The sequence below is a fragment of the Lissotriton vulgaris genome, chromosome 8 (assembly GCF_964263255.1).
Source record: "Lissotriton vulgaris chromosome 8, aLisVul1.2, whole genome shotgun sequence".
NCBI lineage: Eukaryota > Metazoa > Chordata > Amphibia > Caudata > Salamandridae > Lissotriton > Lissotriton vulgaris.
Genome location: NC_141696.1, coordinates 30,601,695 through 30,614,015, shown reverse-complemented (window position 1 = coordinate 30,614,015; position 12,321 = coordinate 30,601,695). Strand labels below are relative to the sequence as shown.

General features: G+C 42.8%; 1 protein-coding gene across 1 annotated transcript in view; it reads right to left on the bottom strand.

Moving 5' to 3' along the window:
- LOC147693304 (extracellular calcium-sensing receptor-like) overlaps positions 1–11,399 on the bottom strand; it is a 75,098-nt gene extending 63,699 nt beyond the window's left edge. The window contains exon 1 of the mRNA XM_086935915.1: positions 11,191–11,399. Within this exon, the coding sequence (XP_086792041.1) occupies positions 11,191–11,399 (209 nt within the window). The remainder of the gene's footprint in view (positions 1–11,190) is intronic.
- Positions 11,400–12,321: the final 922 nt, after the last annotated feature.

Genomic DNA, 12,321 nt, shown 5'->3' with positions numbered 1-12,321 from the left:
GTCCTGCTCTTCTACCTCATCGACGTAAGTGGATGAGGCCGATTTGCTTACAACTATCCATTTTGTCTGCCTCCGCATTTTCAGACGCTATCTATAATCCACCTAATGAAATGTTTTGTCACAGGATTTTTAACTTTTTTAAATGTTTTTTAGACATGTATTAACTTTATATGGTTGCTATGATTATTCACATAGATTTTATTGGACAATTTTTAATATTTTGTGTATTTGTATATCATGTTCTATGGTCGGAGATTGTACGTTTTATCTTGGTTTTTGTTTTTATGTGGATCTCTTCTGAGTTCCAAAATCATAAATAAATAAAAACTTTAAAAACTTAACTTAACTGTGATTCCAGGCAAATCGCTTTGTCTCCCCGTGCCTACCACAAATGAATGTGTTCTTCTGTAAATTGTGCTCATGCCATGTTGTCAAGTTTGCGCTATATAATATTGCAAGGAAAAATAAAGTAGTGAAACTCCAGTTCACACACTACTGAACGCGCACTCTTAAGTGCATCAGCAGTGCACTGTGAATCGGAGCGTTTCACAGGCCTGTCACTGATAAAAAATGCTATCAAAACGAAATCCTATAAAACAATATACCACTGGGCGGCAGCAATTCATACCCGGACAACGTCGGGACGGACTGCTAGTAACATAATAAAAAAATAGAAAATATTTTCAAACTTGTTATTACTTAAATACCTATCTACCCTATACCTCTAGAAAGTAAAAAACAAACATCTAAAATGTATTCTTAATATTATAATATTTACACATTTTACATAATTAAAATATAATAATATTTATAATAATTAACTAATAATAGAATAAATATATTTAATTAACTTTCCACCCTTTTTCCGTGCAAAACACACTTAATATATAAATTTAAAAAAATGTAATAGCATAATTTACAAAATCAACAATTAAGCACTAAAGATTAATAAATAATTAACTAACAATACATTCATTGTACTTAACCACTTGGCTGCTAGGCGTTTTCCCCCCCTGTGCTGGAAAATGCCATTTTAGTGGCACCATGACGAGCTCAGATCGTCATCAGCACACGACACCCGTGGGTGATGACGAGCTGAGCTCGTCATCAGCATCGAAGGGGTTAATTAACTTTTGACAATTTACACCTACAAATGCAATACCTCACACCTTGGGGCCGATTCCGATGTTATACGGACCGGAGTCCGTCGGACATCGGCCAGGAACTGGAATCAAACAACCTCTTGTTGTCCGTTTGAGACCGGCAAGTAGTATGCGCCCGAACAATGTTCGGTCGCAATCCTATACTTAAGAGTGGGAGCATGCATTCCAAACGGAATGCATGTTCCCATCGTTAAGAGCAGAGGTGCAGTTCATTCCGGCACCCTGGCAGCCTTGCACCCATGTGGGCCCTGCTTGGGGCCCCTAAAGACAGTTTCCCAATGCCTTTCTGTGTCGGAAAGGCCGGCACAGAAAGGCAGTGGGAAACTGCCATCATACTTCCTCGGCCTGAAAGAGCCAGCCGGGGGAGTACTTCAGGGTTTCAGGCTAAAGGACGGGCTTTCCAAAAAAAACAAGTTGGATTCCTTTCCGACCAAACCCATCGGAATGGCTCCGTTGGAAAGGAATCTGAACTGACAATTCCAATGCGGGTAGGAGGGCTCCGACCGTGGGTTGGAGCAGTTCCTGCCCGCATCGGATTCAGGCCCTTAATATATAACTTAAACAATATCTTATTTACACATTCTGCATAACTAATAATCAATAAAATAAGTATTATACATTTATAATATTTAATAAACATTGTATTAAAGTTGCTAAGCAACCTCCACCCATACAAAAAACTACACACCCAAAAAATTGATTACACTATTTACATGAATAATAGTTATTAATATTAATTCAACATTAAATATTAATGAATTCTAATTAATTGACTTTTCACCCCATACCCCTAGAAAACCCACAACCGACACCTGAAACTAAACCTTAAAAAAAAGAATTATACATTTAACATAATTAAATATAAATTAAAGAATTAATATTAATTAAAAAGTAATCATTCATTCATTATAATTAATTTACTTCCCACCCAATACCCTTACATTACCGAAAACTTGCAACTGAAACTTAACTTAAAAAAAAAAAGATTATATAATTATCATAAATAATTATCAATCAAATATGTAATATGAATACAAAATGTGTTATTAATTCATGTACTTTTCACCCTGTACTCCTGTAAATCCACACCCCGCTATGGTACTAAAAATTACAATTGCATAAACAAATTATAACATATACAATTATATTATATATTAAAATTCATCGAAATTATTTCAAAACAAAATTATTATAACAATCATTTTTTTGTGAACAATAATAATGATTTCGATATTGTTAAAATCAATATTACGTACCTTAAAATCGATATTCTTGACAATGATATTCTTGCACACAATGTATGACGATGGTTCAAACTCGATATTTATGTCTGACGATATTTTAATTTCAATATTTTGTCTGAATACAGTGGGCTTGGTATGCGTGGAATTGCCACTTTCTGGATAGTAGAAGAGAAAAATCAGGGCCTATGCCCTACACACAAGTTGCACTACTGTTGTTAACTCGGAGAGTGTATAGCAATACATATACTAAGAGTGAACTATTTTAAACACAGTGCGTACAAAACTCAGAATAAAAGCAACATTCCAATATACAGATGTCTATCAGTAAATCATCCGTGAAACGCTGAGTATAACTCCTTCGTATTTTATTGTACAAACGCAGGTGCTTCGTAGGAAAACCATTCCACATGAATTCTGATGATATTCAAGCAGTTCTCACATAGATTATACAAGTCCCAATGCATTGTGGGCAATAACAATAGCCCTTCATCAGGGAGTTCTACAAGCAAATAAAGATCACAATAGGAATGCATCATATTCAGCCAATCAAATCAATAGATTCTAAATAATGGCCACTACATCCTCTGAGGCAAATATCAAGGATATTATAATAAAAAATTCATGAATATCTTTCAGCAAAAACAAGAAGGACAGCCCTGCTTAGAAAAATACAGGAAAAACTTGAAAAAGGTAGGGTAAAGATAGGATGAAAGACACAAGTGACACCTTCAACCAGTGTGTTCCTTATCTAAAAGTGAAATCAATGAAACAACACCTGCATGCATGGTGCTTAAACAATCTGACGTATATCACCAATATGAAAACTAAAAAACAATCGAATCTCATCAGTGAGTGTCCAGTGCACCCATGCCAGCTAATGATTAAATACATCACCAAACCAAATGCCTCCGAGCTATACAACCCGGGGGTACGTCACTGGCTGAGAAATCGCTGTGTGCGTTGAAATATCTGTAACTAGAATGAAAATAGAACAGAGTTACTCAAACGTATCCCCACGAAACACCAATGCTGCTACAAGTGTGCGCAGCAAAAATGGTAAACTTCACTTACCAAGCCTACACTTCAGACTCAGAGATGGAGCGCGGTGAGCCCTGTACGGCGCCCACTCAGATAACTCATCTCCCAAGTAAATATTGCACGAAGGAAGCCTCCCCGACTTTTCAGCAGTGTATCAAACTGTTAAGCAAAGTAATACGTAGTCTCACAAGCATGTTCCCACTACAAACATAGGTGCTTCATATACTAAAATAAAGGGAACGTAAACACCACTTACCACACCTCTGTTGCGAAAGCTCAACACAAACGCGGTAAGCCACGTATGGCGCCCGCTTGGAAAACAGGTGCTCAAGCATGTGAAAACCTCTCCATCTGTACCCGGTGTAAGGAAAGCAGTGAATACTTATGGAAAGTAGACATTTCTATTCATCAAACTCTTTGGGTGCTGGTCAACACGTGAGGGAGGGGGAACACATCTGGGCATTCCCCAGCGACAGCCATAAACCAATGCGCATGCAATTAAGATAGCCGACCTCTGACATTTGCGGGTCTAGTGGAATATATTATGGGCAGAGAATGTGACACCTTGCCTCCGGGGCCAAATCATGCCCCCCATAAAGATAGAGATCTGCATTCCGTGGCCTCGTGGTAGACGAGATAGAAATTTAGGGCACGCATCTATGGTTCAAAGGAATACCCTTTGAACCTTCCCCCAACTTCAAAGGCCCAATGGGGTATAACTAACCAGTGCCACCCCGCCAAGGGGAGAGATTCACTTGGTCTGCATGGTGCACATTGCTGGAGGACTCTGTTTTGCACATGGAGGATAGCAGCCTGTGGAAAGGACTGCGTGCCTTACTGAATAGTGGCTGGCCTGGACCGACGACTTGCTGATGTGTGGCACCGTTAAGTGGGATCTCAAGGACCAGTTGGCTGGTCTCCTGTGCTCTCAGAGATCTCGGGGATATCAAAGATCTCCATCTGAAGAGTGGTGCCCTCTAAGTGCCCACATCGACTGCTGAAAACTGAACAGCACAGTATTAGCTTGGAACTATAGAATTGTGCCTGGAAACCGGAGCTCAAGAAATAGCCCACATATGCGGCAAAGTGGTTCCTGTACTGAAGGGACCTCTGCACGCATAAGCGGCTTGCTGGTGATGAGCAGATTCACCGGTTCACCGACTGTGCCTCATTTCTCTCTTGCATGTGGTGTTACATTCACAGGTTGTGGCCCTCAATGTTGGGGGATGCACCCATTGCAGAGTCTGATTCTACCTCATGAGGCTTTGCGGGACTTGCGCCTGTTAGTGTGACCGGAATCGTCTGGTGCAACTGACATCAAGGTGTGCTTAGCATAGTGCCTCATTTCCAGGGAGGTACAAAATTGCAAGTCTACTTCATGTAACATGAAGGGGTTGGTGCGACTCATCTCGTCATGCATCTGACCATGTGCCCAGATTGCTGGGGCACAGCCCGAATCAATGTGTAACCGACAGGGTGCTTCCTCAAGCCGAGAGACACCCCAGCGTGTTGTTCCCCATTCACTGCTTGCTCCCTCAATGGCCCCCTCACTGTGGGCCAACCGCATTCTCCCCTTCTGGCACTTCCAAAGTCTGAATGGTTCCAGGTAGGGGTAAGAAGAAATGACTAGGCTGAAGGGATGCTTCCAAGAAGGTTCGGGAGCAGGGCAAGAGACAGTGTGACCCCCCTGTGCTTCGCAGAACTGGGCTGGTACCAGAAGGCCCTGGTGGACCCCTGTTTGTAACAAATTGTTGCTCTTAGCCTGTTTCTGATTCCCAGCTTGTTTGTAACCTTCCTGAGTGGCGCCAATACCCCCTTTGTTTACGTCTAACTCTTGTTTATGCTTACTGTCTATCCCCACCTGCTTTCTGGAGACCCAGATAAGGTGTGACCTCAGTCATGAGTGGCCTTGTGTCCCGAGGGAGAGGCTAGTGAACTTCCTTCCAGGGTGTCTGGGACAGTGGGGGTGAACTGGAGGGTGGTGGGAGGCTTGGAGCCATGGGATCTGCAGAGTGTTATCTATTGACCTGTTTGGAATCAGTGGCACCGCATTAGGGTGTCAGGTCTGTATGTGTGTGAAAAAGTCCATACGGACCAAGCTGGTACCTGTCACATTGCATAGTGGTGCAAAGTGAGCATGGGTGTGCGGGAATGGCAGTCTGTAGACCACCTGTGCTTCATAACAAAGGTCACCAAAAGCACTTTACCTCTCATTAGTGGGTATACCTGCATGGCTAGTCCTGTGGTGCTGCTAAAAGTGTTATAATTCTGTTTATGTACATATTACTGATATTGTTGTAACCCAGGGTGCACCTTAGTGGTGTGGTGTGGCTCACTGGTTAGAGGCGGCAGACCCGGAAGCAGAGGACGGCCCGGGACCAGAGTTCAATTCCCAACGCTGCAGGGTCGTGGACCAGGGTCAGCGGACTCGATAATTCTCGCCTCGGTGCCTACTCTAACCTTGTCTTATCTCCACAACGGCCCCCCACATACGCCAGGGATGCCTGGTTTCACCTTGGATATACCCAGTAGGGACCATCTCACAGGGAAAGCCAGGACGGGTTCCCCAGCGGTCTACAGAGATACCCCATGTGGGGTGATTCAGGCGCTTTACAAGACATCATTACATTACATTATAGCATGTGTTATCTAACTGGTCAGTGCGTGGCCTGTTTCATGACTGTTTGTAGATTCATTTTATGGACTGCATGCTGTTTTTATTTTTGTTGATTTTCCTGATAATATCACAAACATTGACGACAACAAGCACAAATGCATGTAGTCTCCCATGCCTTACAAAACATCTATACAGCGTAATAGCACTTTTTCGTACCCTTTTAGCTATGCTGCAGAGCAGGTAGGCTGCTATACAACATGGCTAAGAACAGGCCCAAAGTCAAAAGATCTTGCAAGGGAAAGACCTGTTGCCTTGCCAATGTATCTTTAACTTGGTATATTTATGGATGAATATGACAATGATCGCATGGATGGATGAGTGTGTGCGTCGAAGTGTGGATGGATAGGAGATGGGTGTAATGGTCGGGTCTTAGGCAGCAGTGGGGGTACTGTTATGAGAGGTTAGTCATTCCCAGTGCAACACCCTTGGCAGCACAACGTGAGTAGAAGCATTGTAGGGGGGGGGTCACTGAGCACAACCCCTGCTCATATCTCAATGGAGGCAGTCACATAATCCTGAGGAGAGCTGTCAATGAGACCGAAGAAAGTGGTCGCTATAGACTGAGGGAGCTGTCACTGTGGTCTGAGAGAGCTGTCTCTGTCATCTGAGGGAGCTGTCTCTGTGGTCTAAGCGAACTGTCACTGTGGTCTGAGGGAGCTGTCTTTATGGTCTGAAGGAACTGTCTTTGGGGTCTGGAGGAGTTGTCTCTGTGGTCTAAGGGAGTTGTCCCTGTGGTCTCAGGGAACTGTTACAGTAGTCTGAGAGAGCTGTCACTATGATCTCAGGAAGTTCTAACTGTGGTCTGAGGGAGCTGTCACTGTGGTCTAAGAGAGGTGTCACTGTGGTCGGAGGGAGGTATATATGTGTTTTAAGGGAGCTGTCACTGTGGTCTGAGACTGCTGTTGGTGTGTTCTGTGAGAGGTGTCTCTGTGGTCTGAGGGAGCTATCGCTGTGGTCTGAGGGGGCTGTCACTGTGGTGTGAGAAAGCTGTTGCTTTGGTTTCTTCATCCATTCATCCAATGTGCAGGTCCAGAGAAGTAGAGTGGGCCATGTCTGCAGCCAACCTGCTGTTTGACAGGCTCAGAGACTGTGTCTCTGCTGCCAATTTGTAATAAGCTAGCCTCAAAGACTGTGTCTCTGCTGCCAAAGTATAATAACCCATCCTCAGGGAGTTGGTAGTCTCCGCAACCAATGTGTTGTAGTCCAGACTCAGAGACAATTGTATCTGCAGCCGATGTGACATCTGAGAGAGTGAGAGACAGGGACGTAAATGGGGGTCCGCAGATGGTGCGATAGGGACCCATGCGGAGTGCAGTCTCACCGGCCATTGCGCCATACGAGTAACCCAGATATAGTGGTCTCCGCAGAAAATGTGGCATAACAGACAGTCGGATCTCAGCAATTGAGGTGGCCCATATGAGACCAGTGTTTAATTTGAGGTGGTGGTTGCTGGTGTGAGTCATCAGCACTGTTTTGTGGGGGACTGGGACTTCTTTTTCGCGGATCAGATATTTATCGAAGCAAGAAAAGGAAAAATACACACAAATCGGAAAGATGGAGAAAGAGAGACAGGAAAACCATCTGAAAGGGAGAGTGCAGGAGTCTGCACAGGTAGAATAAAGAGGCAGGGGTCGTCTGGGGTCTGGTGATGGATTAAAGAGGGCTTCTGAGTGCAGAATTAGGCAGCTGAACTAATTCATTTACAAATTAAGCAGTGATTCAAACCAATTGAGTGCAGTTCCTGCAACCTATGAATCTCCTGAGATTGCAGTCTCAGTGGTCAATATGACTTATGGGTGACTCAGAGGGAGGGCTGTCTCTGAAGTTAACGAGTCGCACAAGAGACCCTGAGAGAGAGAGCTCCCTGCAGCAGTTGTAAGGTATGAGACTCTGAGAGTGTACTCTATGCAGTCGATGCGGCTCAAGAGAGACTCAGAGAGGGCAGTCTCTGCAGTCAATGTTGTATACGCGAGTCACAGAGGCAGTGATGTCTCTGCAACCTGTGTGTCACACAAAAGAGTCAGAGCTTAAGTTGTGACAGTGTACTTCTCACAGTGATGATGGAAAAATATATACATGTTTTTGTACTTGGATTTGGAAGAATGTAATTTATTGTGCATGGATATTTCTAATAGTTTGTTAACAGTAACCCATGGTGACTTAGATAACTGCTGCCCTGCTTTTACTTTCGAGGCTCAGAGAGATGGCTTCTATCAATACTATAATAAAATATTATTACGCCTCACAGATCTCAGCTGTGACACTATGCCATATAGATATGTAATAGAAAAGTCTTACTTTACATAGGATATCGGGGGGTGATACATCTCACATATTGTAAATACAGTTTTTGCACCTTCATTGGACAGTAGCTGTAGCACATACATGAATACCATCATAAATTGATCTTACCATTCACATGATATCTGATGAGAAACTTAAAAAATTGCAATAAAGTATTCTCCTTCTCCCCAGAATATCAGCTGTGACTCTTCTATAATACTGTAATAAACTGTTCTTACCCCTCACAGGATGTCAGCTGTGCTACTTCTATACATACTGTAATAAATCCTTCTCATCCCTCACAAGATAATAGCTCTGGCACTTCTATACATACTGCAATAAACTGTTCTTACCCCTCACAGGACATCAGCTGTGACACTTCTATACATACTGTAATAAACTGTTCTTACCCCTCACAGGACACTGACTGTGACACTTCTATACATACTGCAATAAACTGTTCTTATCCCTCACAGGACATCAGCTGTGACACTTCTATACATACTGCAATAAAGTGTGGTTACTCCTCACAGGATATCAACTGTGACACTTCTATACATACTGTAATAAACTGTTCTTACCCCTCACATGACATCAACTGTGACACTTCTTTACATACTGTGATAAACTGTTCTTACCCCTCATAGGATATCAACTGTGACACTTCTATACATACTGTGATAAAGTGTGGTTACTCCTCACAGGATATCAGCTGTGACACTTCTGTACATACTGTGATAAACTGTTCTTACCCCTCACAGGATATCAGCTGTGACACTTCTGTACATACTGTGATAAAGTGTGGTTACTCCTCACAGGATATCAGCTGTGACACTTCTGTACATACTGTGATAAACTGTTCTTACCCCTCACAGGATATCAGCTGTGACACTTCTGTACATACTGTGATAAACTGTTCTTACCCCTCACAGGATATCAGCTGTGACACTTCTGTACATACTGTGATAAAGTGTGGTTACTCCTCACAGGATATCAGCTGTGACACTTCTGTACATACTGTGATAAAGTGTGGTTACTCCTCACTGGATATCAGCTGTGACACTTCTGTACATACTGTGATAAACTGTTCTTACCCCTCTCAGGATATCAGCTGTGACACTTCTGTACATACTGTGATAAACTGTTCTTACTCCTCACAGGATATCAGCTGTGACACTTCTGTACATACTGTGATAAAGTGTGGTTACTCCTCACAGGATATCAGCTGTGACACTTCTGTACATACTGTGATAAACTGTTCTTACCCCTCACAGGATATCAGCTGTGACACTTCTGTACATACTGTGATAAAGTGTGGTTACTCCTCACAGGATATCAGCTGTGACACTTCTGTACATACTGTGATAAAGTGTGGTTACTCCTCACAGGATATCAGCTGTGACACTTCTGTACATACTGCAATAAACTGTTCTTACCCCTCACAGGATATCAGCAGTGACACTTCTATACATACTGTAATAAACTGTTCTTACCCTTCACTGGATATCAGCTGTGACACTTCTGTACATACTGTGATAAAGTGTGGTTACTCCTCACTGGATATCAGCAGTGACACTTCTGTACATACTGTGATAATCTGTTCTTACCCCTCTTAGGATATCAGCTGTGACACTTCTGTACATACTGTGATAAAGTGTGGTTACTCCTCACTGGATATCAGCAGTGACACTTCTGTACATACTGTGATAATCTGTTCTTACCCCTCATAGGATATCAGCTGTGACACTTCTGTACATACTGTGATAAAGTGTGGTTACTCCTCACAGGATATCAGCTGTGACACTTCTGTACATACTGTGATAAACTGTTCTTACCCCACTCAGGATATCAGCTGTGACACTTCTGTACATACTGTGATAAACTGTTCTTACCCCTCACAGGACATCAGCTGTGACACTTCTGTACATACTGTGATAAACTGTTCTTACCCCACTCAGGATATCAGCTGTGACACTTCTGTACATACTGCGATAAAGTGTGGTTACTCCTCATAGGGTATCAGCTGTGACACTTTTATACATACTGCAATAAAGTGTGGTTACTCCTCTCAGGATATCAGCTGTGACACTTCTGTACATACTGTGATAAACTGTTCTGTCCCCTCACAGGATATCAGCTGTGACACTTCTGTACATACTGTGATAAACTGTTCTGTCCCCTCACAGGATATCAGCTGTGACACTTCTGTACATACTGTGATAAAGTGTGGTTACTCCTCACAGGATATCAGCTGTGACACTTCTGTACATACTGTGATAAAGTGTGGTTACTCCTCACAGGATATCAGCTGTGACACTTCTGTACATACTGTGATAAAGTGTGGTTACTCCTCACAGGATATCAGCTGTGACACTTCTGTACATACTGCAATAAAGTGTGGTTACTCCTCACAGGGTATCTGCTGTGACAGTTCTATAAACACTTTATTAAACAGTTCTTACCCTCACAGAATATCAGTGGTGACACTTCTAAACATGCTGTGGTAAAGTATTCTTATCCCTCACATGATGTCAGCTATGGCACTTCTGTACATACTGTAATAAGCTAGTCATATTCATCACGTGATATACCTATATCCGCACTGTAATAAACTGTTATTACCACTCACAGGATATCAGCTGTGACGTTTCTACTTAAACTGTCAAAATAGTACTTACACCTTCACAGGATATCGGCAATGATGATTCTTTCCATACTGCAATGCAATAAACTGTTCTGGCCTCTCAACCGATATCATGCACATGACATAGTAAACTGCTCTTACCCTGTGCAGGATATAGGTTGTGGCACTTCCTTGAATGTGAGCTCAGGTGAAGTGTACTCAGAGTGAACCAGGAGCACGCCTCCCAGGATGAGGTCCCCATCGCGGACAAAGGAGTTGAGCTTCAATGTCTGCAGCTTGCAGGCTGGCAGCAGAGCCCTCACTCTGGCACAGACCAGTAGGACAATCACTCTACAGGCCCAGACGCCCATTCCGTGAAGTGCTGGACTCTCTGTGGATCACTGGGAGTGGCACTGTGCCTGTGAAGCGGAGAATCTGCACAGTGAGTGACTCTGTGATGCAGAGAATCTGCACAAGGAGTTGCTCTGTGCCTGTGAAGCAGGTCATCTACACTGGGTGAGACCGGATCCTTCTCAGCAGATATTTAGAGGTAGACATCTTCCCTCTGAATTCCAAATTAGAGCTTCTTTCAAGGCTGCTTCCTCCTAGGTTTTGTGCCCTGCACTGTTTGTAGTTTAACACTTGGGGTAAGTAGGCACCAGTAGCAGTGTACTTATCAATGCCCTCATGCTGGCTCTGCATCAAACAACACTATGCTCCTTCTCTCCCAGGCAGGTGTTTTTATTACATGTGTCCAGGAGCAGCTGACCCTTATTCCACAAGAGATGTATGCACTCTGTAATTTTAATGCTAATTTTACACCTTCCAATCACGTTCTTTCCCATCACAGGGAAATAGGGTGATTTCAAATAATGAGTAGGTACTATATGTAATTATTATAATAAAGCAAGACTACAATGTATGCTGACAGCAAGTAATACAGAGAACTGGAGCTAAATATATGGATCAATAAACAAATTTAATTAAAATACCCAAAGCCTACCTGGTTTGATCAAGCAAATTCAATTATTTTTGGACAGAGTTAAAAAAAACAATCAATCACTGGCCTGGAGTTACTATTGATTATTGTGGGCACTCACAACAAATGGATGACCTGACCAACTTTCATATGCAAAATGAATCTTTGTGCCAAAAAAGTGACCTGGAGGCAGCAGCAAATGCCTTGTATCATGGGTACAAATATCAAACAAGGGACAGATTATTTTAATGTTCCCTGGGGTGCAGCTGAAGACATCATTGTTGAGCCAAACCGGATACAAACCTAAAAGGCCA